The sequence below is a fragment of the Anolis carolinensis genome, chromosome 5 (genome assembly GCF_035594765.1).
Source record: "Anolis carolinensis isolate JA03-04 chromosome 5, rAnoCar3.1.pri, whole genome shotgun sequence".
In the NCBI taxonomy this organism is placed as follows: Eukaryota; Metazoa; Chordata; class Lepidosauria; order Squamata; family Dactyloidae; genus Anolis; species Anolis carolinensis.
In genome coordinates this window covers 83,717,279-83,742,644 of record NC_085845.1, presented here as the reverse complement: position 1 = coordinate 83,742,644, position 25,366 = coordinate 83,717,279, and the positions used below count along the sequence as shown (strand labels likewise).

The 25,366-nt window shown below is 40.2% G+C and overlaps 1 protein-coding gene across 3 annotated transcripts in view; it reads left to right on the top strand.

The window, feature by feature from the left end:
* Positions 1-11,783: 11,783 nt before the first annotated feature.
* prkar2b (protein kinase cAMP-dependent type II regulatory subunit beta) overlaps positions 11,784-25,366 on the top strand; it is a 97,937-nt gene continuing 84,354 nt past the window's right edge. Inside the window, exon 1 of one of the 3 annotated variants that reach the window (XM_062981709.1) lies at positions 11,784-12,301. In XM_062981709.1, the coding sequence (XP_062837779.1) occupies positions 12,007-12,301 (295 nt within the window). In that variant the 5' untranslated portion in view covers positions 11,784-12,006. The remainder of the gene's footprint in view (positions 12,302-25,366) is intronic. The other 2 variants (XM_062981708.1, XM_003221540.4) reach the window with 2 other exon arrangements.

Sequence of the window (25,366 nt, the reverse complement as noted above, 5' to 3'; positions counted from 1 at the left end):
CAATGGTTTAAGTCCTATATATGGTATAGTCAGGGCCATAGCCAGAAAAAAAAATTCGGGGGAGGGGGTTTGAAACTTTTTTTTAGCAAATCATGAAGAATAGTTCCAGAACGCAAAATAATTTAGAAATCAGGCTCCATCAATAAACTTCAGTGGACACTCATGGGGATTTGGTTAACCAGTTAAATTTAATGAGTAAACCAGGCTTTTTTTAATCCTGAAAAAGTGGTGGTGGGGGGGGGGGGTTGAACCCCTAACCCCCCCTTGGCTACAGCCCTGGGTATAGTCCATAGATAACCAACTATTAGCAATTGTACTACAGAACTACAAAGAGATCAACAGAAGAATAAAATGGCCTACTTAAAAGGATAATGTGTCAGTATAGGTACTGTTCAAATCCTATGATTGAAAAGCTAATTTTAAGTGACCTGCCTCAAGTCTGCATATCTAAAAATCGGGAATACCTTCACAACCTTGTCTTACAATTATTACTTTAATTTTTTTAAGTTGATGACGTGCTTTGAGCATTGCAAAGCATCATGCTAATTTTTTAAAATGACAAAGTGCTATATTAAGTGTTGTGAATTAAAATGAAAAAGAAATAAAAGAAAAACCACCAATAACTATTGACAATATTTATTATCACAAATCTTTTAAGTGCTTAGATAACTGGCAAATCTTACAGAATCTGACAACAAAAAGGAGCTTTTTGCTAAAAGAAAGAGTAGATATTCTTGGGTAAGGATTTAGACAGGGAAAATGATTTATTTGTGTTAAATAGCTTGACCTAAAGAGGAAACCATGTTATTTAACAGTATTTCTAAAGTGCTGTTTGAAGTATCTGTGGGATGGAGGTCTGATCCTGGGCATCTAGGAAATTTATGATTACCTAAAGAAATGTGTCAGCTTTAGGGAACAAAAACACACAGAATTGATAGGAGCTGAGACAGGTGTTTGATAAAGGAACGTTTAGCTGTTCTCTAGCACCGAGCTGACAGGGAGATGGTTTACACTAAACCTTCAACTGTTATTCTTTGCTGTTCTTTTATGCATAAATACAGACAAAGGCACACTTCTAGAAAGAGGAATCAGTGACTCTTATCAGGCTAATTTATGTCTCTCAGATTGTTAATCATGCTATACTAATCTGACCAGTTAAATGACATTATGGCATGTAATTTATTACTGTGGAGCCCAAACATCCATGTAAATATCAAAATTTCCATTCAGTTTGCTAGGTGTATTATTCTAAGTTGAAATTGAATAATTTCCCTCTTTTTCTGGCATAATTTGATGTAGTTGTCCAAATAAATAGCAACAAGTAACCGTGGTCAATAAATTTAATCAGTCCACTCTTCCAGAGTTGCTTCAAGTTTGTAGAATTCCTCTTTCCCCCACCATGCATTATGCACACGTGTACTCATGCACATACTCTACTGTTGGGACTACATTCCGTTTAAATTCAGTAATTAGTGTTTCTCAAAAAAAACAAACCCAAAAAAACATGTTGCTTATGCATGGCCTTCCCCCCCCCCCCCCACTTTGCCGGGGACAGTATTCGGTAGTATTAGCTGTAGCCACGTATTTTCTGTTTCCTAGCTTTCTTAGGATGCAAAGGGGGGGAGGGAAAACCAAAATCAAATATGGGTAGAAAATGTAGTGTTACATGACAAGGCCCAGAGTACAGTGAGATTAAAATGTCAACAGGAAGCTCCTTGAAGAGTGACAGAAAGAAAATATAAAGCCATGTGATTATCTGCAGGCCAAGACACTATGCTGTTTGAGACCAAGGATGGAATGGCACCTCACCCATATTCTGTTTACAGAAGCAACCTGGACCCTAAATTAAATTCCACTTTGATACTGGTGATCAAACACTGTCCTCCAAAGGGGTGCAGACTAGCCTTTGGAGGGCATAGATATATCTGTTCTCCAAGAGAGGAATCTATGAGGGACTATGAGGACAACTGAGTTGAGGGTCATTTCCTGCCACCTGTAGCATTTGCCATTAGTTGCTAGTTTATTAGACTAATGTCTGTGTGCTTGCTTTCCCTGTACTGCAAGGAATACATTCAGGAACTATGGAAACAGGAAACCATTGATAATAGTGAACTTTATTGAAATGACTTTTACTGGAAGTTACCATAAAGTCATCCTGGAAGACCTCAAAAATTCCCAGAGAGGTATCATTTCTAGAAATTTGCTAGTGTGTTCTGTAGTAACTTCTAATAAGAGCATAGTATAAAACGCACCCGGAGAATCTAGAAAATTTCTAGAGAGGACATTGTCATATGTTGGTTGGCGAAACTGTGGGTTCTGGTCATACTGTACTTATTCACCTTGCATATCTGTAAACGAATAGATGATACAAAGCAAGCCTTGTTTATTTTCAGTTTTAAAAAATTGGCCCCATAAAACTACCCTGGAGTTAATTTGTATTGGACTGGAAAAAGCAAGTGGATGGAAAGTACAAAGTAGGAATGAAGAAGTAGGGCACAGAAGCTGGGAAATGTGATAAACTGTCGTTAAGTAAAGCTATGAGAGAGAAAGAATAACTTTGGTGATGTGTCTCCTTTACTGCTGGCACAACTCTACTGTAGTTTATTCCACTGACAATTGTGCATTCTGATTGCCTTCCCCCATAATAAAGGAACAACTACACAACCCAGTTGTATGAAAGACCCAGATAGTAACATTCCTGTTGTAATCAGAATTCCTTTAAAATATCATAAGGGAAAACAGAAGTGTAGAGATGGGTAACTGGGGGAGTTTGTTAGCTTTAAAAAACCCTGTGACCATTTGGGAATCATTGTGTGTGCAGTTAATCCGGTTTTTCCACTTAACAGAACAATTGGGCGTTTGGGGTGGGAGGGGATGATTTTTTAAAAAGAAGCAAACAGTGGAAAAATACAGAAATGTGTTTTCTGGTTATAAAATACTGTGAGTGAGGCAGAGTAATTGTACTGTAAAATTTTTGTTTGGAAGCAGCTCGTCTTCTGCTTCTAATCCTGGGCAAGACTATAAATTGTCCCAGCAGCTATTATGTTTGTTTTAACTCCCGGGAAGGAAAGAAAAAAACTATACAGACATAATGTAGCGAAGATTATGTAAACTGGCTTCTATGTTTTTTATCTTCCTGGGCTGAGAAACACGTTTTAGACTCTCAGGAAGAAGATTAGAAAGCTTGACAAAGTTTTTATTATGGAGTAGAAGAAAAGATTGAGGTTCACATCTGACTCATCCATGAAACGTAGCTGGTGACCACAGATCTGTCATCATTTCCCAACATACTTCACAAGTATGCTGATAAATGAGCAAGAGGAGAAACATATACAGTAAAGTCTCACTTATCCAAGCTAAAAGGGCCGGCAGAAGCTTAGATAAGCGAATATCTTGGATAATAAGGCGGGATTAAAGAAAAGCCCATTAAACATCAAATTAGGTTATGATTTTTCAAATTAAGCACCAAAACATGTTATACAACAAATTTGACAGAAAAAGTAGTTCAATATGCAGTAATGTTATGTTGTAATTACTGTATTTATGAATTTAGCACCAAAATATCATGATATATTGAAAACATTGACTACAAAAATGGCTTGGATAATCCAGAAACTTGGATAAGCGAGGCGTGGATAAGTGAGACTCTACTGTAGGTGATTTAATTCCTTGGGAGAAAAAGCAGCATATAAGTACACAAATAAAAACATTGATCTATCCATCCCATGGTTTAATTATTTATATTTATTTAGTGCATATGGGAAAGTATGTTTATGGATATACCTATTCATAATTTGTTAAAGTGTAGGAAATAATGTTTTGACTAGAATTAAAAAGGGTTAAAAAGATGTGGTATATAACCAATATACACAAAAGAAGACTGCAATTGCCAGAATAGCACTAAGAATTGCATGGTAACGTTGAATGGAAGACCACATCTGTAAACACATGGTGGGCATGTGCTGGTAAGTTGTGGTTGGTCACATCTTGTCTGTGTGCATTCTTAATATTTCCATCTAGCATCCAGATATGGCATCATGTTATCAGAGAACACCCAGAGGAGTGGACTTTGGGATACTTTTGATGTTACATGTAACATGCTTTTGGTATCTTGGCACATTATGCACTCTTCCACTCTTGGGAATGAAACCAGAAAAAAATCATATTGTACCTTCACAGCCATTTCCTCTGCATGTCAACTCCATGACATGTCACTACTAAAATTAGCCCACTTTGGCATGCCAGCTGGAGCTGTTAAGATTGGAAAAGAAACTAATGTGCCCTTAATGAAAAGTGATGGGTGCAAGCCAAAAAATATATCTAACACTATGATGTATGTATCACTTCCAACATGAGTTTTGTGGTTGAATATATTCACAACAATGGTATTAGAAGGATTTTAAATTTTGAAGAATCTCGACCTGTTGGTTATTGGTGTGTATGTGTCCCCCAGAACATCAACAAAGAATCTTGTGGAAAGATTTATCTTAAATATTAGTTACATTTATGGCCTAATTTTCCTCCAGTGAGCTCAAGGTGACCTAAATAGTTATCTTAGACTTCTCATATCTGAACATCAATTGACGGGCTATATTGGTCTGAGATAGTCTGAAACTTTAGACTCAAGATCACCCATTATGTTTCATGGTTCAGTAATGATTTAAACCTAGAGAACTGAATTTCCAATCCAGCACTCTAATCACTATATTCTGAGAGTGCCTTGGACAGCAAGAAGATCAAACCAGTCCATACTCTAGGAAATAAAGGCGGACTGCTCACTGGAAAGAAGGATATTAGAGACAAAGATGAAGTACTGTGGCCAAATAATGAGAAGACAGAAAAGCTTGGAGAAAATAATGATGCTGGGGAAAATAGAAGGAAAGGGGAAGAGGGGCTGACCAAGGGCAAGATGTACTGGCTTGCCCTTGAAGGAGTTGGGGGTGGCGATGGCCAATAGAGAGCTCTGGCGTGGGCTGGTCCATGAGGTCACAAAGAGTCAGAAGCGACTGAATGAATAAACAACCCAAATCACTACATCATATGGATTTTCTGTATCCTGTTTTAAGATCTTAAATTTTTAAATTTTGAACTATTTAGACCGCCGTAGGCTAAATCAGGACCCTTAACTGTGATCACCACCATCAAAAATATATGATAGGTATGACTCAATTGATAAAGTAGCTGTGCTCCTGGGCATTCTATCAAAATTTCCCAGTTTGCTAGGTGTTTTATTATAACTTGAAATTGGATAATTTTCCTATTCCTATTTTCTCGAATCCGCATGGCAGATAATCAAAAGTTATGAGAGTTGTCATTCAATAACATTTGGAGACCAAAACGGAATAGAAACTGAGTACCAACCACTATGCAAGTGTGTGTGTGTGTATATATGTATGTATGTGTATACACACACACACACAGTGGTTGGTACTCAGTTACATATATATACATTATCTATCTATCTATCTATCTATCTATCTATCTATCTATCTATCTATCTATGGCCCTCTGTAGCCACAGATTCCTTATTCATAGATTCAACAGACCCTTGAAGGCAACCATAAGGCTGATGTGGCCCTTGATGAAAATGAGTCTGACATCCCTATTTTACATGGTGTAAGTGCGCACATGTATGTGGAATCTTAAAGCCATTGTAAGCAAATTACATATGACATGAAACAGACTTAGCATCCTTAGTGTTGGCTGTCTCCATTGGCCTGCCTCATCCAATCTGCTTAAATTTTGAATATTGTTCTAAATTTGCATTTATATACGCTAATGCTTGATACTTGACTGCATGCAGGATCCATTTCTGTAACAAAACAATACATGAAGAAATAACGCAGCCTCTCTCTGTGTGATATAAACAAACATACAATGCACACAGATGCAGAGCGTTTCTTGAATGGTTGGGGATGTAAGCCACCCAGTGAATTTAATAATAACGATACTGAACGACCTTTCATACAGGTTTGGTGCTTGCTGGCTGTAGAATGAAGCTCAATGCTGCCAGCTTTTGAAACAATTTTGGGCACCGCAGATGAAGGGAGATGTTGACAAGCTGGAAAGCGTCCAGAGGAGGGCGACTAAAATGATTAAGGGTCTGGAGAACAAGCCCTATGAGGAGAGGCTTAAAGAGCTGGGCATATTTAGCCTGCAGAAGAGAAGGCTGAGAGGAGACATGATAGCCATGTACAAATATGTGAGGGGAAGTCATAGGCAGGAGGGAGCAAGCTTATTTTCTGCTGCCCTGCCGACTAGGACACGGAACAATGGCTTCAAACTACAGGAAAGGAGATTCCACCTGAACATTAGGAAGAACTTCCTCACAGTGAGGGCTGTTCGGCAGTGGAACTCTCTCCCCCGGACTGTAGTGGAGGCTCCTTCTTTGGAAGCTTTTAAGCAGAGGCTGGATGGCCATCTGTCGGGGGTGCTTTGAATGCAATTTCCTGCTTCTTAGCGGGGGGTTGGACTAGATGGCCCATGAGGTCTCTTCCAACTCTACTATTCTATGATTCTATGATTCAAAGAGGAACTGTTTGTATTTTGCACTATTTGTTCTAGCCAGTGAGTGTAAGAGAGTTAATTAGCCAGTGACAGACATCCCCTTCTTTCCCAAACAGTCCCAAACAGCCCTTCTGCCCACCCCATGCAGAACTAGGCAATCATGTGGGTCTCCTGCCCCCTCACCAGGCATTGTTTCTAACAACTCGGCTCATAGCAATTAGGCTAAAACTGTAGGTGTCAGTTTGGAAAAAACTTCATGCAACCTCCTTTCACTCCTATCCATAAAAGGCAACAATTAAAGCTTGCCCAACTGCAGGAGCTCTCATATCTTTTTCTTTGCCCTCTTTCAACAAAAGTGGGGGCAATATTCATGGTAACTCCTGTGATTGCATATCCCATTCTTATATTGTAGTAGGCTGGATGAAAGCAATAGGAATTTTTAGGGTTTAGAATCAGCAGAGTTGATGCAAGTCATTTTTGTGATATGCTAGCTACACCACAATGTGTGGCATCTTAGGATCTTTGCAAACATTGCCACCTACAGCAGAGCTTTCCAAACACCACCACCACCACCACCACTTCCTCCTCCTCTTCCTCTGTTTATTTATACCCCACATTTTCTCTCCACCAAGGAGACACAAAGCAGCTTACATTAAAAAGCACTCCGACACAATTTAAAATCCAAAATACGCAAACAGCAAAATGGAATGAAACATCAATAGTATTAACTAAAAAATTAACAGATAAAATCCTGAAATATTTATTTATTTAAAACATTTATATTCCACTCTTCTCACCCCGAAGGGGACTCAGGGCGGTGTACAACATATATACGGCAAGCATTCCATGCCAGAACATAAAATAATTATAAATATACACAAACATTAAAACATTTAAAACATTAAACATAGTTATATCTACTTTAAAATCAGCTGTTTAAACCAAATGTTGATGACGTGCTTTTAAAAACATGCATCATTTTGTGACACCATAATTCAGTTTAACTAGCAACCTGAAGATTAAATCAACCCCTTACAAAAGATACAAACACATATAAAAATCGTAATAACAAAATGTATGGGTACACAACATATCTCAATATAACCTTTCATTTAAATATGTTTAAATATATGACTTGCAAGGTAACATACATTTCCAAGATTTTTGTCATTTCACATCACATTCACACAACACACCTACACAGTACATTACACATTAATGTATTAACGTATTGCAACAAACAGTTTGGAAGGCTCTGACCTAGAGTTTCCTTCCAATTAATATTAATTCTTCTTTTCTGTTTAAATCAACACTGCATGATGTGAAAGTTGTCTCTTTTCACTGTGAGGATAGGCAGCTCAAATTTAGAAAGGAGGGCTGCCAATCAACTAGAGAAGCCTAGACCTTTTACCAGAGACTGATTTACAAAAACAAGTAGGGGACATTTTGCAAGGGACCAATACTTTGTATTAGCACTTTTTACTGTCCACAGATAAAGGCAACCCACCAAATTCCTCACCATTGAACATGATGGCTTGAGCTGATGGGAGCTGCAGTCAAGCAACTGGAGCGGGGGCATGTTCCCCACTCTTTCTGGCCATTTCAAATTTAGAGGGTGCCTGCTGGACCATCAAGGCATGCTGTACCCGCTCCAAGGCATGCTGCTCATTCACACACACACAAAAAAACCTATAGTGCTTTTATTCTACTTTAAATGCCATGACTGCAGCCTATGAAATCTTGGGATTTGGAGTTTAATGATGTGCTAGACCAGGGGTGCCCAAACAAAGGCCCACGGGCAGGATGTGGCCCTCCAAGGTCGTAGATCTGGCTCCTGGCCTAAACTTTAGATTGAGGGTCGTCCTGAATCTAAAACAACTTGAAGGCACACAGCCATCCTACTTGACTTGACTATCTCATCAGTTAAAAGCAGGCCCACACTTCCCATTGAAATACTGGTGAGTTCATGTTGGTTAAAATTGTTCTTCATTTTAAGTATTTTTTTCATGGATTTTTGCACTATAGATAAGATACAGTATGTGCAGTGTGCATAGGAATTCGTTCATGTTTATTTCAAACTATAGTCTGGCCCCCCCAACAGTCTCAGGGGCTGTGAACTGACCCTCGGCTTAGAAAGTTTGAGGACCCCTCCACTAGGCTCCCTGGTTGCAAATTGTAAGTACAGCTGGCCCTGTGCACCATAGATCCAACCAGCCAAGGCTTGAAAATACAGTGGGCCCTTCATATCTGCTGGGGTTCAGTTCTATTATTCTTCATGGATATCAAAATCCATGGATGCTCAAGTCCCATTATATACAATGATGAAGTCAAATGGTGTTCCTTACTTAAATGGATACAACCAAGGGTTTTCTTCCCTGGTATTCTCTTGGGGGGGGGGGGGATACATATGGGACACAATTTCACTATTTCTAGATTTTAAATTGTACTGGATTGCTTTTAATGTAAGCCACTTAAGAGTCTCTTTATGTAGAGAAAAAAAGTGGGGAACAAATAAACATTAGGGATATCCAAATCTTCATTTTTAAATCCTAAGTTATATGTATTTCCTAAGTTTTGTATATACAAACGGATATTAAGAAATATCGGGGGGGGGGGCGCCCACACAAAAACTCACTCAATACTTTTTTGTTTGAATTCTGTAATGCTCGGAAGTCAGTTTCCATTTTCAGCACAAGCAGGGCGAAGCTAAAAAGGCTGTCATTCCTCCTTAAATTAATAGGTTGCTTCTCGCCATGAGGAGAGGAAAGCAGCAGGGTGGGATGAGCTGAGCGAGCTTGGAAAGAGACTGAGAAAGCACAGATTTCTGGGAAATGTAGTTTTGGAAGGCAAGGAGCCCTATGACAGAGAATTCAAGAGGATTTGTCCTAAATTACATTTCTCAGAATTCTGCTCAGCATCAGAAAGCCCCAATGAGGATAGGGGAGAGCTATTTTCCATCTATTGCAACAGCCAGACAGCCATGCAGTTTACAATTCTGCAAAGAGAACTTACTGATACTTCAATACTAGTAAGTAAATCTGTGCTGGGCTGGAAATAAATCCCTAAATTGAAGTTCTGTTGGTTAAAGACATTCAATCAGATAGCCATTGTGGCTTTAAAAAAAACTTTTTGTCAAAACTTTAAAATTTCCCCCAAAATCAGTAGATTAATATTTCTGAAACTTAAGGAATCCCGTTATCTTGTGTCATTGTGCAGAGAATTCAAGGAGATAGCTCTTGTAGTTTTTTTAAAAAATGTTATTTCTAAAAATTTTGAAAAATTCCCAAACATCTTTGGATAAGTGAAACGTTCTGAAACTTGGTGGGCCAACAGTGGTAAATGTGTTCTATAAACGCAGCATGTTTCATGCCTCTAACAATGAGGGAGATGGGAGCACCTGTAGTTTCACCACTGGCACAATTACTAAACAAAAAGTCACGAAAAAGTAATTAACCCGTTACAATATGGAACCATCCAATTTTGGGAAGACTTTAGAAACGATTTTCCCCCATATGCCAATATAGCTATGTAGCAGCGAGAATCATTATAGCAAAATCTTGGAAGGTGGAAAAAGAACTACTTATAAAGGACTGGAGAAGAATAGTACAGTATATCCAAATGGCCAAGATCTCCAAAGGCATAAGGAGAGGAAACAAAGATGAAATTGCTATAAAATGGAGACTGGACTTTGGGTATTGAAAAAAGAAGACAAAAATAAATTTTGTAATAGCTGATTAGGGGATTAATTCATGTAAGGATAAGGACAGAAATTAGGTAATAATTCCATTTGATGTGGTGTTGGAAGTCTTTGGTTCATGGGTGGGTGAAAAATTGTTTCTTTTTCTTGAATATTAAAACATTTTTTTCATTGATCACAAAGGCCTAATAAACATAATAATAATAAGCCACTGTATACAATGGGACTTGAGTATCTACAGGTGGTGCTGGAACCAAATCCCAGCAGATACCAAAGGCCCCTTCCACACTGCTATATAAAATCCACATTGAACAGGATTATATGGCAGTATGGACTCAAGGTAATCCAGCAAGGCAGATACTGTGGATTATCTGCCTTGATATTCTGGGTTATATGGCTGTGTGGAAGGGCCCTATGACTACAATCATGGACTGTTATTGTTTATTTGTATAGTTGCTTCCAACTCTTTGTGACTTCATGGACCAGTCTACGCCAGAGCTCCCTGTAAGCCATTGTCACCCCCAGCTCCTTCAAAGTCAAGCCAGGCACCACAAGGATACCATCCATCCATCCATCCATCTTGCCCTTCTTCCTTTTTCCTTCCATTTTCCCCAACATCATTCTATTCGCCAAGCTTTCCTGTCTTCTCAATATGTGGCCAAAGTACTTCATCTTTGCCTCTAATATCCTTCCCTCCATTGAGCAACCAGGCATTATTTCCTGGAAGATGGACTGATTGGATCTTCTTGTGGTCCAAGGCACTCTCAGAATTTTCCTCCAACACGACAGTTCAAAAGCGTCTATCTTCTTTCGCTCAGCCTTCCTTATGGTTCAGTTCTCGCATCCATAGGTTACTATGGGGAATACCATTGCTTTAACTATGCAAACCTTCGTTGCCGGTGTGATGTCTCTGCTCTTCACTATTTTATTGAGATTGGTCATTGCTCTCCTCCCAAGAAGTAAACATCTTCTAATTTCCTGGCTATAGTCTGCATCTGCAGTAATCTTTCTGCCTAGAAAGACAAAGTTTGTCACTGCCTCCACGTTTTCTCCCTCTCTTTGACAGTTATCAGTCTGGTTGCCATAATCTTGGTTTTCTTGATGTTTAACTGCAAATAATCATGGATAGTTGCCTATAAATAAGTGCCAATGAAATGCCAGTGTAATATGAATGTGTGGAAAGCTCTTCCACACAGCCTTGTATCCCAGAATAAAAAGGCAGGTCATCCACAATATCTGCTTTGAACTGGGCTATCGGAGTCCACACTGCCATATAACTCAGTTCAAAGCAGATAATGTGGGATTTTATTCAGCTGTGTGGAAGGAGCCATATTTCTCCCTGATTATCAGGTTTTCATTGGGAGGCACCATGGCAGTGGAAGAGGAACAGCAGCACTTATAATGCTATATAAGAGTGCGAAGGCTTTCACCTTGTTGTCTCTCTCACGCGTGGCATCTCTCCTCGCTATCATAAGTGGGTCTGGTAAAAGCCTAGCCTCGCGCGCGCGCGTTCTTTCTCTTTTCCTTGACCGTGGCGGGGGGTTGCCATGGTTCCGCGGGTCACGTGCGCAGGTGCGCGCGCGAGGCTTTCCAGACGCGCGGAGCCGGGAGTGAGTGTGTGTGAGAGAGAGAGAGCGCGCGGGCGCGCGAAGGAGAGAGCGAGGGAGCCAGCGCGAGGCTCCTTCTTCCTCGAGGGCGCCTGAGGGAAGCAGCAGCAGCAGCAGCGGCGCCGGCCACCGCAGTGGCTCCTTCATGCTTCCTTGACGCTTGACTCGCGCAGCGGCCCCTTCGCAGCGCCCGGCATGAGCATCTCCGTCCCGGAGGGGCTGACGGAGCTGCTGCAAGGCTTCACCGTGGAGGTGCTGAGGAGCCAGCCGGGGGACCTGCTGGACTTCGCCCTCCAGTACTTCGGGCGCCTCAAGGCCGAGGAAGAGGAAAATGGGGAAGCGGACGTCGGCCGGCTCCATGCCGCCTCGCCGGGGACCCCGAGGGGGAAGCAGGCACCCCGCGGCGGGGTCAACTTCGCCGAGGAGCCCATGCAGACCGACTCCGAGAGCGGCGAAGGCGACGAGGACGGCGAGGCAGAGGGCTTCCCCGGTGAGACGCAGAAAAAAAGCCTCTCCCCCTCCCCTTTTGTGTGTGTGTATGTGTGGGCGGGGCCAGGAAGGGGAATCCCCGCCCACTCCCAGGGGGCAGGGCCAAGGGCTAGCTAGACCACGCCCCTCTCCCACCCTCTCCCACCTTCCTTGGGGCAAACTTGCACAATTTAATGCATTCAGTTTGCCACCACTTTGGGCTCCCATGACGCTATGGCTGTGGGGCCGTGGGAGTTGTAGTCTTGCAAGATCTTCACCCTTCTCACAAATCCCATGATCCCATGATATTACTAATAATATTGCAATATAGTCGTATAATATAATACACTGTATGTATATATACTTGTAAACCATCCTGAGTCCTTTTCGGGGTGAGAAGGGCGGGATATAAATGTCACTAATAATAAATAAATAAATATCCCACTTTATCTCTCCAAATGAAGACTCAAAGCCACTCACAATTAAAAACATTACAATACAACTCAAAGCATACAAATACTCCAAAATAAAACAATATTATCATTCTATATTATTATACATTATCAGTATTACAATTGATATATTAGTATTGTTATATTACAATATTATTAGTAATATTATATGTATATACAATATATGGAGCCTCCGGTGGCACACTGGGTTAAACCGCTGAGCTGCTGAACTTGCTGGTTGAAATGTTGGCAGTTCGAATTTTGGAATTGGAGTGAGCTCCCACTATTAGTCTAGCTTTTGCCAACCTGGCAGTTCGAAAACATGCAAATGTGAGTAGATCAATAGGGAAGGGAACCTTCTGCGGGAAGGTTACGGTGCTCCATGCAGTCATGCTGGACACATTACCTAGGAGGTGTCTGTGGACAACACCGGTTCTTCAGCTTAGAAATGGAGATGAGCACCAACCCTCAGAGTCAGACACGACTAGACTTAATATCAGGGGAAAACCTTTACCTTTACTATATAATATACTAGCTGTGCCCGGCCACGCGTTGCTGTGGCAAAGTCTGGTGGTATGGGAAATAAAGTATTGAGGAATTGGTGGTAGTTAAGGTAAAGGGTCCCCTGGGTTGAGTGGGTTGCTAGGGGACCAAGTGAACAGAGCTTAGCCTTCTAACTGGCAGCAATTGGATAAAAACAATTATTCCTCTCCCTCTAATTAGGACTTTATTTTTCTTTTCTTTTTGTTGTATCAACCTAGAGGCGTGGATGAGGGGCTGTGCTGTCAATTTTCGAGGTTGTGGGGTGTTTACTTTTGTTGTTTTGTCCGCTGCCGTGATGCCATCACTCTTTTATATATATAGATTATTAGCATAGCGCAATATTAGTATTATATTGTAGTATACTACTATGCTGCAATATTATTAGTAATATTATATATAAAATATATAATTATTACATTATAATATAATATATATGTTGAATTATTGAATCATCCCAGGATTCCATAGCACTAAATTCAGTTTGCCACCACTTTGGGCTCCCATGACTCTGGGAGCATGGAAGTTGTAGCCTTGCAAGATCTTCATCCTTCTCTCCTCACAAATCTCATTTCATAGCATTGAGTCATCCCACATTGTAGTCTAGCAAGATCTTCACCCTCTCCTCCCAAATCCCATGATTCCATAGCCTTGAATCATCCCAGGATTCCATAGCACTGAATTCAGTTTGCCACCACTTTGGGTTGCCATGACGCAATGCTCTGGGACCATAGAAGTTGTAGTCTTGCAAGATCTTGGCCAAAGGAAGGCAACTCAAATGATCAAAGGTTGGGAGACCATGCTTTTTGAGGATCGTTGTAAAGAGCTGGGCATGTTTCCTGGGCCTGAAGGTTGAGAGGAGACATGATAGCCATGTATAAATATGTGAAAGGGTGTCACAAGGAAGAGGGAGCAGGCTTGTTTTCTGCCGCCCTGGAAACTAGGACTTGGAGCAGTGAGTTCAAATTACAGGAAAGAAGATTCCACTAGAACGTTAGAAAAAACTTCCTGCCTGTGGGTCCTTCCAGACAGGCCCTATATCCCAAGAACTGATCCCAGGTTTGCTGTTTATCTTAGACCCCTTCCACACAGCTGAATAAAATCCCACATTTTTCACTTTGAACTGGAATGTATGGTTGTGTGGACTCAGATAACCCAGTTCATAGCAGATATTGTGGGTTTTTCTGCCTTGATATTTTGGGTTATATGGCTATGTGGAAGGGCCCTTAGATTATCTGGCCGTGCAGATTCATGCAATCCAGTTTAATATCCCTGGGATCAGATCCTGGGATATTAGGCCCCGCTGGAAGGGCCCTGTAAGAGCTGTTCAGCAGAGGAACTCTCGGCCTTAGAGTGTGGTGAAGCTCCTTCCTTGGAAGCTTTTAAACAAAAGCTGGATGGCCATCTGTTGGGGTTGCTTTGATTGTGCTAGATGTTGTCTCTTCTGATTCTCTTATTCTATGATTCATCCTCTCCTTACAAATACCATGATTCCATAGCATTGAGCAATGGCAGCTAAATGGTGTCGAATTGCATTATTTCTACATCCTTGGAAGCCCTCTTCTCCTCTTGGGCCCCATAAGAATCCCCTGAGGGAGAAAGGCGAGGTATAAATAAAGATAATAATAATAATAATAATAATAATAATAATAATAATAATAATAATAGTAATAATAATAATAATAATAATAATAATATAAACCTCTTGGGTCTGTCTCAGGTGGGAATGGGCTGACCTTGTTGTAAAGCAAGGTAGAGCATCTCTTATCTGAAATCCTCCAAAATCCAAACATTGCGACTTGGGCAGCTGAGAGAGACACCTTTGTTTTCTTATAGTTCCATGAACACAAACTTTTGTTTCATGCACAAAATTATTCAAAATATTATGTATGGAGTTATCTTCAGGCTATGTGTATATGGTGTATGGAAAGCACTAAGCATTTTTAACAGTTTTAACTTATTTCTTTTAATGTCATTTTAATGGACTTCTTTTAATTGTGTTTTTAATTCTGTTTTAATATTTATATTTTGTATGTTTTAAGGTGTGTTGTTTTAAAGTCAGGAGTTGCTTTGGTTCTTGATTCAGAGAGAAAAGCAGTGTACAAACAAACATAGTAATAAAACATTATTACTATTATTTTGTATTTAGACATGTGTCCCATCACCAAGATATCTCACTGTGTACATGCCAATATTTCAAAAATCTTAATAATAATAATAATAATAATAATAATAATAATAATAATGTTTTTGTATTAATAGAGTTGGGTCCCATCTCCAAGACATTTCACTATTTACATGCCAATATTCCCAAACCTTAATAATAAGAATAACGTTTAGACTTGGGTACCATCGCCAAGATGTTTCACTATGTATATATCCCAGTATTTCAAAATCTTTTAATGCCAAGAATTTTGGATTAGGGATGCTCAGCTGCACGGATTTAACGTATAACCTGTTTTTTTTCCTGGAGAGGAGTCCAAGGCAGCTTACAATGACTTGAGAGCAGAGTGACACTCCATTCAAATATATCCGTAGCCGTATTGTTTGAGGGATGGTGAAGAGCCAGGATGTGTTTGCTGGCCTATATGAATTCCTTGTTTTCAGGAATGGCAGAACAAGGTTCCCACACCCAATCAGTTTATTAATATTAGGCCAAGGTTGTAAGAGCAAGAGGTGAGCACAAGAAGCAGCACACCAAAGCGTCACATGTTTGGGCACAAAGTCAGTATGTCTCTTCTTGGGCTCGCCTCCTCCTTCTGCTTTGTGCCTTTAAGGCAGACTGATAAGCCTGACAGTGATGTTAATTTCTGTGCAGTGGCTAACCTCACCTACTGATGTCTGCATGTCTATTGTTTTCTGTTAAAACACAAACAAGTGTGCAGGGGAAGACACGGGAACAAATATTTGGACATAGACCAGAGACTAGGGGCAAGCATCTGGACATGACTGGTGTGTTGCATAGGAAACCTGAGCCATGATCTCATTCATAGTTTTGTTGTTGACTCTTTATGAATGAGAGCATCAGCAGTTGGTTCAGCCTGCCTTGATGAACATGTGGTACAACGGCTGAGAGTCAGATCACATTCTTTATTGGGCTGGTTTTATTGCTGCCTGGGTTATTATTTGCGATTAAGGGCTCTTGGAAAGTGGGAAGAAAGATACCCCTCTTAAACAGAGACATTAAGAATTGTGTAAAAAGCCATGCTTTTGTGCAAAATGTTGCATTTTAACAAAGCACACACTTAATGTTGCCAACTGAGTTTATAAATACAAAAAATTGGGAGGAAATACACAAAACCCTTTTAGGGCTACTTTTATTGCTTTTTTGGGTTATGTTAAAGGGATTTTGGAAAGTGCAAGGACACACGCAGCCACCTAAACAGAGACTGTAACAATATTGATTGTGCAAAAAACAACAACAACAACAACAACAACAACAAAACCCCCAATGATTTTGTGCAGAATGTTGCATTTTAACTAAACACCCTTATGCAAAAGAATATTGCCAAAGGAGTTTATGAATATAAAAATTGGGAGGAAATACACAAAACTCTATTCGGGCTGTATTTATTGCTTTTTGGGTTGTCAGGTGTGTTACAGCAATAGTTTCCAATTTTTTTTTGACCCCTTGACCGGGGACCACTCTCTAACATTAGTACCAAAAGGGTTCCAAATCAGTTTTAGGTCAACTTTAGATTTCATTTGGTTATTTGATGTGCTAATTCAGAAAATTGCATTGGATAGACCACATCAGCTCTAATTTCTGATACAGAACATATGCCATCCAGTAGTAGCTATCTGCTCGCCCACAGAAAATAATATTTAATACTCTAAAGCTGATGTGGTCTATCCAATGCAATTCTCTGAAACAGCACGCCAAATAACCATAGAAACAGGCCTAAAAATGAAGACACCAAGAAAAAAAATTGGTTGGTTGGTCTGTGTTATTATCCATGGATTTTGTTATCACTCGTGTAAAAAAAAGGCCCTTAGTTCAAAGCAAGGCTGAGGCTGAAAAAATACAAAAAGTGGACCACAAGACCCAAGAAACTGTCCCTAATGTCTTGAATATTAATAATCTATCTATATAAATAAAAATAAGTAAAATATAAAAGTTCGTTTGTTCATGATATCATCTCTCCCAAACTACTTTACCGATTGTTGTGAAATTTTGACACCATGCAGCATTCGAACTGGCGAGTATTTTTATGTATTCACAGACCACCTATTATACAGATGTCATACCTGAGACAGGTAAAACATGCTTTGCTTCAAAAACAATGCCTTCTGCTGAACATCCAAGCAACACACACTATACTACATACACTTTTCTGCCTTGATATTCTGGGTTTATATGGCTGTGCGGAAGGGCCCTGAGCTATCTGAGTCCACACTGCCATGTATTTCAGTTCAAAGCAGAACATGTGGGATTTTATTCAACTGTGTGGAAGTGGCCTGAGGGCCCTTACACACTGCCATATAACCTAGAATATCAAGGGAGCTAATCCAAAATATCTGATTTGAACTGGAATATATGGTAGTGTGGACTCAGATAACCCAAGGCCCTTCCACACAGCCATATAACCCAGAATATTAAGGCAGAAAATCCCACAATATCTGCTTTGAACTGGTTTATCTGAGTCCACACTGCCATATAATCCAGTACAAAGCAGATAATGTGGGATTTTATACAGCTGTTTGAAGGGTCCTTAAAGAGGGAGTCAAAATAATACATGGGGATCAAGCAGGCCTCCTCGTAGGTAGACATTTGAGCCAAAATGTGAGAATGGTGATATATTTAATAGAGTATGCTGAACAAGATTCAAGCAGAAAGATTGCATTACTGTTCCTAGATGCAGAGAAAGCATTTGATAATGTGAGGTGGGACTATATGATTAAAGTACTGGACCATTTTGGAGTAGGTCAACACTTTAGAAAGACCATAGGAGCAATCTATTCAAGACAAATGTACCATGTTATCCTCCGCCTGCTCCACTATTGAGGTCTTTGGGTCTTCAGATTGTTCTTGGTTTGGATCCTCCCCTGTGGCCACTCCTGGGAGTGTGTGACTCCTGTGGTTGTGCCCGCAAGTTCATCGGAACACGCAAGCCCCCTCACCACGTCAAGGTGACAATCCATTGAGGGGGAACTTACTTGGTTAGGGAGGATAGCAGTAATAAAAATGACGGTATTACCCAATATGTTGTTCTTGTTTCAAAATTTACTGATTATTTAGGGAGTAAAGGTGTTTGAAAAATAGAAGAAAGATTTGGTCAAATTCATTTGGAAAGGCAAAAAAAGCCAGAATTGCCTACTGGAACCTTATTGGTGGGAAAGACAGAGGGGGCCTGACACTGCCAGATCTCAGATACTACTATGAAGCCACATTTTAGTTGGTTAAAGAATTGGATTAAACAGGACAATATGAAGTTGCTTAAGTTAGAGGGCCATAATTTAAGATATGGATGGCATGCCTATCTATGGGATGAAAAAGACAGGGTGAATAAAGAATTTAATGGACATATAATAAGAGCCAGCCCTTTAGCATGATGGAAAATGTACAAGAAGAGGAAAGAGCCAAAAAAAACCTTATGGCTGCTCCCATTGAAAGCAGTCCAGAAACAGGCTACACACACTGATTCTGGCACTTACAAGGAATGTTTGGTCATAGAGAAAGGGCAATAGACACTTAAAAGTAGAGTGGAATCTGGGATAAAAGACTGGTTTAGCTTCTTCCAATTGAATGACAGATTTAGGAAGGATGCGAAGGTAGGATTTGCCTCTAAAAAATCCTACCTACATAGTTAGAATGTATGTTCGAGAAGGGCAACAAAGGTCTAATCTCTGGACTTTATAAGTATATTTTAGAATACAACTTAGTAGACAACCAGATAAAAATTGTTACGATTTCATGGGCCAAAGATTTAGGTAGAAATATTGATTTGGAAGGTAGAACATCTTTGGAAAAAGGGGTTTAGATTTTCAGTGGCTGGCTCAATTAGAGAAAATATGCTTAAAATGTTTTATAGAACTTAACTCCAGAGCAACTGGCCAAAATAGAGAAAACAGGGCGAGGGACGTGCTGGAGATGTAAGAAGGTGAAAGGATCTTTTTCTCATGTATGGTGGACTTGTAATATAGTTCAAGAATTCTAGAAAAAAAAAGTGGTGAAATAAACAAACAATATGATCAACAAAAAGGTCAAGAAAAACTTGGAAATGTGCCTATTAGGACTATGTAGAAGATGTCAATATTGCTTTGTTGCTGTAAGACTAATAATTGCTAAAATATGGAAGGGGAAAAAAAGAGTTAACTATTAAAGATTGGGGAGATAAACTAGTAGATTATATCCAAATGGTCCAACTGACAAATAGTAGCACAGGAGGAAATAGTGAAGAATTCGTAAATAAATGGAGGCTTGCACTTGGGTATCTGGAAAAGAAGACAAAGGTAGATTTGAAGATTACAATAAATAGGATTTAGTGAAAGAAGACATATGGGTAGTTGCTGGTTAGGTATGCGATTCATATTGAGGACGGAGCCAGGAGGGGCTTTCCCTCCCTCCCTCTGAGGGAATGGGGGCGGGCAGTAATGAGGGGTGTCGGAGGTCATGGAGATTGGGTTCATGGGAGTGGTGTTAGAGGGATAAGAAATGTTAAGGTATAATAACTGTACCGCCAAATTTGATTTTTCACATGTTTAATGAGTGCTGACTGTAAACCATTTTGTAAACTTGCTTATTCTGTTGTATTTTTCTTCTTTCTTTTTTTTGATTTTTTCCTTTTTCTTTTTTGTTTTGTTTTTTACTGTCTGTTTTATTTTTTATATGCACTATAAAAAGAAAATTAAAAAGTTAAAAGAAAAAGGAAGCAAAGGTTCAGGACCTATTGCCTGTGAAGAACCTTTGCACAACGATGCTAATTTCAGGGACTTGTTGAGATCCCATGCCAGATTAGGAGGCACTGACTTGAAAGATGCTGAAGAAGGAGTTCAGCACTGCAAAGGGAAGGGGGTAGGGGGAGAGGCCGCAGTGGAAGCCTCTCCTTCCCAGGGAAGCCCTACAGGCCACAAACTAAGCCTGAGGCAGGGAGGGGCAAGGAGAGCAGAGAGAAAGAGAAAAGGGAGAGGAGCGCAAGGAGAAGACCGTCTCATACACACAGACACAGTCCGTGCTTTTCCTGAGTCCTCCTCCCCTCTCTCCATCCCTCCCTCCCAACACTAAGGAGCTCACCAAGCCACAGCCTTCACGGCTCTGGTAGCGAGCTCTGAAGAGAGGGAGGGAGGCAGGGAAGAAGGTCTGTGCCGTTCCTTCTTGTTCCGGTCAGCTCCAGCAGAATGGCAAGGGCTCCTGAGTCTCCCTGGCTGCCCCTGATGCTTCCTCCCTTCCATCAGCGGGGCAGGAAGTGAAGGCCCTCTACAGGAAGAGGAGAACGGAGCCAGGAGGGGCTTTCCCTCCCTCCCTCTGAAGGAATTGGGGTGGGGGCGGGTAGCAATCGTGAGGGAGGAATAGGAGCAGCGGCAGTGAGACCCGGGATGGCAAAGGGGCAGGTGGGGCTGGTCAGCTCCAAAAGGAGTGGAAATAATAATATAAATAACATAAAATAAATAAATAAAGAGGAAGGACGTTCACGGCCCAGATTTTACTTCTGGCGGGCCACTGCAGGGCTGCAGCCCACAGGTTAAGAACCACTGTGTTACAGGGATTTTCAGAAAGTACAAGGACAGATTTCGCACACATATGCCCTTTGAATAGAGACTGTAAAAATATTCATTGTGAAAAAAACCCCCCAATGATTTTGTGCAAAATGTTGCATTTTCACAAAACACACACTTACACAGAATAATTGCCAAAAAAGTCAACAAATGCAGAAAAAAATCATACAAAACACTTGTAATCTATCCTGGCAGGAACAGGGCAAGTTTACAATAGGAATGATCTTTCTCATCAGAACAAAAACATTGTGGTGATTTTCTTCCTTCTGAACAAATTAAAAGAGTTTTGTATACCCCCTCCCCCCCCCCCTTTTTTTTTTTTCCATTTATGGACTTTTGGGGCATCTCTTTTCTTACAAATGTGCAAATCTTTGTAGGAAAGTTTTGTTTCAGCACATTTTTGCTGTTTGTTTGCTGATGATTAAAAAGTGCTGCTCTTGTTATTCTTGCATAGGGCAAACAATTTCATAGACATTGGCACTTTTTTCCCAGTGGTGTGTCTCAGCAAAGAAACATAGACTAGAATCGTAGAGTTGGAAGAAACCACAAGGGCCATTCAGTCCAATCCCATTCTGCCATGTAGGAACGCACAAGCAAAACACTCCCGATAGACTGAGACACCGTTCCTTGTTAAAGACAAGAACATTTGATGGGGTTCTTTATGTCCTCACTGAACCTCTAGTATTTTTTTAAAATCACATCTTTCTTCTTCCCTCATTTCAAGAACAGAACTACATGCTAACGTAGTCAGATGGCTTGTCACTCGACTGTGCTTGCTTACAGTGGTGAAAGGTACTTTATTTTCCTACATGCAGAGAAATGTGGAATGGCGTGAAACACTGGCTGGCCAGCTACCAACCATCTCATCTTGTGCAGAACAGCGTGTTATAGACATTACCAGTAGTAACAAAGCAATTAGAGGAAGGAGTTGTTGACAGACAGACCTTCCCCTCTCTGTTCTCCTTTTTAAACCTTAAGGGACAGATTGGTCACAGAAACCTAACAGTGGGAGGAGCAAGCCAGACTTGCCAAATTAAATGAAGAGTTTTTTAAAAAATATTTTCCTCAGAGGTTTTTTTGCAATAAATGATATGATAATGAATTTTTCTAAGCAAGTTCAAAATCCTTTCACTTCGATCATACTGCACAATTACAGTGCTATTATTAACTAACATGTTTTTGTCTGATGGAAACCTTGGGTTTGTTATTTGGAAAGGTGTTGGGGCTTTCTGACTGAGAACATTGGAAATATCCTTCCCTAATCTGCAGATAGAATAGAATAGAATAACATTATAGTCATTGTACAGCATACAATGAAATTAAACGCCATCCCCAATCACATGACATGCGTGCAGTTACAAAACAAAGCACCCATCCTTCCACATTCTAATTGGTATTGCACCACCCCTAAGGCCACATCAGCGTGAAACCGTAGAGTTGAGTATAGTCACAACACTGGGATAAAAGCTTTCACTTGGCCTATTTGTATTAGTTTTTATCATCCATAATGTCTGCCAGATGGTAATAATTCATATAAAGAATATCCAGGGTGAGATGGATCCTCAATAATATTTTGAGCTTTCTTAAGGCAGTGGGAATTATAAATTTCTTCCAAACACAGGAGAGAGGGCAACCAATAATTCTCTGGGCAGTGGTGGTAATGATCTCAGGATCGTTGGGTCCCAGAAGTAGGAAACTCTGTCCCTAACCAGCAAAGCCAGTGGTCAGGAATGATGGCAGATGCAGTCAAAAGCATCTGGGGTTCACTACCCTTGATGTTGGCAGTTTTCATTTAGGTAAATTCTATAGATTTGGGAGTTGGTCAAGATTTCAAAGTCATGGCAGTGTTCTGCAGACAGACATAAACTTTCATCTCTCCCATTAGCCTTAGTTTCTCTCAGTTTTTGAATGGTAAAAGAATACTAGAAAGTCTAGAGAAATCATATTTCTGTCCATTTTGAGTAAGTACATTTAGGTCCAAGTTATAAAGTAAACAAAGAATCTTCTTAGCAGAGCATGCTAACAATAAAAATCTTGAATTGGTTAGGGTCAGAAAGGCATCTACTGAAGAGCTGCTAGAGATGTTTAATTTGTCAAATAATGCAGCAATTTGGCCTCTCTGTTACTATTGTTATTTGTTCAGAAATGTTTTGCTTGGTAACGTTTATTTTAGAACCAAGGTCTCCTGTTCCATTGTTTTCATGGGAACTTTGATGATGACTGTGCTTCCCAGCAAGAAAAACTATTTGTTAACCAGGGGTTTATTATGGAAACCAATGACTACATTAGTTTTGTTATATAGCACTGTGATAAGTTAGGTCAGTCCTCTCCCAACCATGTGCCTAACAGGAGCTGAAACTATCATGGACTGTAGGACTAAATGGCATGAAGCATCTTCAATTTTATACCTAAAAAGGTGTGTGAAGCAGCACTGAGGCCCCTTCCACACAGCTGAATAAAATCCCCACATTATCTCATTTGAACTGGAATACATGGCAGTGTGGACTCAGATAACCCAGTTCAAAGCAGATATTGTGGGATTTTTTTGCCTTGATATTCTGGGTTATATGGCTGTGTGGAAGGGTGCTAAGATTTTGAGGTAGCAAGGTAACACTTCTTTGAAACTTAATACAAATTGATTAATACATGAGTGGGATGATTAGGTTCTCTGTAGCTTCTTTATGACTCATCATACATCTTGGAGTCCTTAGAACATAGATGACTAAAACCTAATTAATCCTTGCAGGAGAATGTTGTACCATTTTATACATAGTAGAAGGTGAATTAACATTTTTGGAGGGGTCGTATAGTAAGCATGGGCAAACTTTGGCTCTCCGGGCATTTTGGACTTCAACTTCCACAATTCCTAACAGCCAGTAAGCTGGCTGGGATCTCTGGGAGTTGAAGTCCAAAACATTAGGAGGGCTGATGTTTGCCCATGCCTGTTATACGGTAGTATACAAAGTACAAAGACTCCCTACAAATGTGGAAGTGGTGTACTAGTGAGCTGAAGAAGTTAGAACTTTTTTCACAGGTCAACTATTTCCTTTTAAAAAAGGAGAATTATTTTTTTAAGTGGAGCATTAAAAAAGGGGAATTTTCCCACCTGACACCAGAACTAGTACACTCACCTCGGGATTCTACCACTTCAAAGGGATGTGTGTATTTAAGAGACAATCTACACATCCCATGGAAGAAGGTGGAAGGATTCTGGAATGTACTACATAAGACTGCAGGCAATATTTTTAAAATGTGTCCTTTCCATTGAAAAAACAAATCCTGAATCTAATGAATGACAGCATCCAGCACAGAACTATTCTAAACCTTTCTCTTACTCTTTGGAGAAAGCTTTCATTTAAGTGTGAGAATGTTAAAAATCAGCTCCATTATGCCCAGACTCAGAAGCAGGTGAAAGGTGCTCCACTGCCACTACCACTGCTCTGCCGTAGGAGGGAGAAAATAGTTTTATCATACCTGTGCTTAGAATTAGATGCCATTTCCCTGGCCTCTAAGGGAGAGAAAAAGAGGCAGTATCTGCAGGACTTAAATCTTCTCTCAAACTGTCTTCCCTTTTTTCTTTTCTGTCATGTCATAATTTGCTTGTAAGCCTGATGGCAGGGGACCATTTTGTTGTTGTTTTACCCATAAAGTGCTATATATAATGATTGCACTGTATAAATAAATGAAATTTGTTAGCGAGTATAGCGGAATCCAGCAGCGTCCAGTTAACACAATGTGCAAAAGACTCACACCAGGCAGAGGAATTGAAAGAACAAAAGAACTTTACTCTTGCTTGTTGAGTTGAAATATAAAACAGTTCTGCAATCGTACAATGTCCATGTAGTTGCATAAGATCAATAACATCAGCATTCTATTTACAGCATAGCATATTCAAACTGCTACTTGACCATAGCTAGAGAGCTTCTCCATTTCTGTGCTCTCCCTGCAAACTCAGATTACCAACTGACAAACCCAGCCATCTGCCAGCAAACCGATACATTGTTTGAGGCGTGGCTTGCCTCTGCAAAAAATCTCAGCTTCCTTTTTGCAGAGATCTTTTGCAAGCAACTTTGCAAGGATTTCTTTACACACACACACATAGCAATTTGGCGCAATAAAATTAATAACAACAATGACCATAGTGGCTATGGACCCTTGCCTTTCTGAAGTGGTGCAACCCAGAATGTTGCTGCCTGCTCCTGTGGAAAGTACTGTAGAATAGCACTTAATATATGAAAAACCTAGTGTTGATGATGTGTGATTGTGGATTGTTTAATTGAGCTAATTAATATACATAATGCAGGTTAACTAGGGGAGTGCAGACCACATTGAGTGATACCAAAATGACTGTATAAAATGTTTGAGCAGTACTTCAGCAG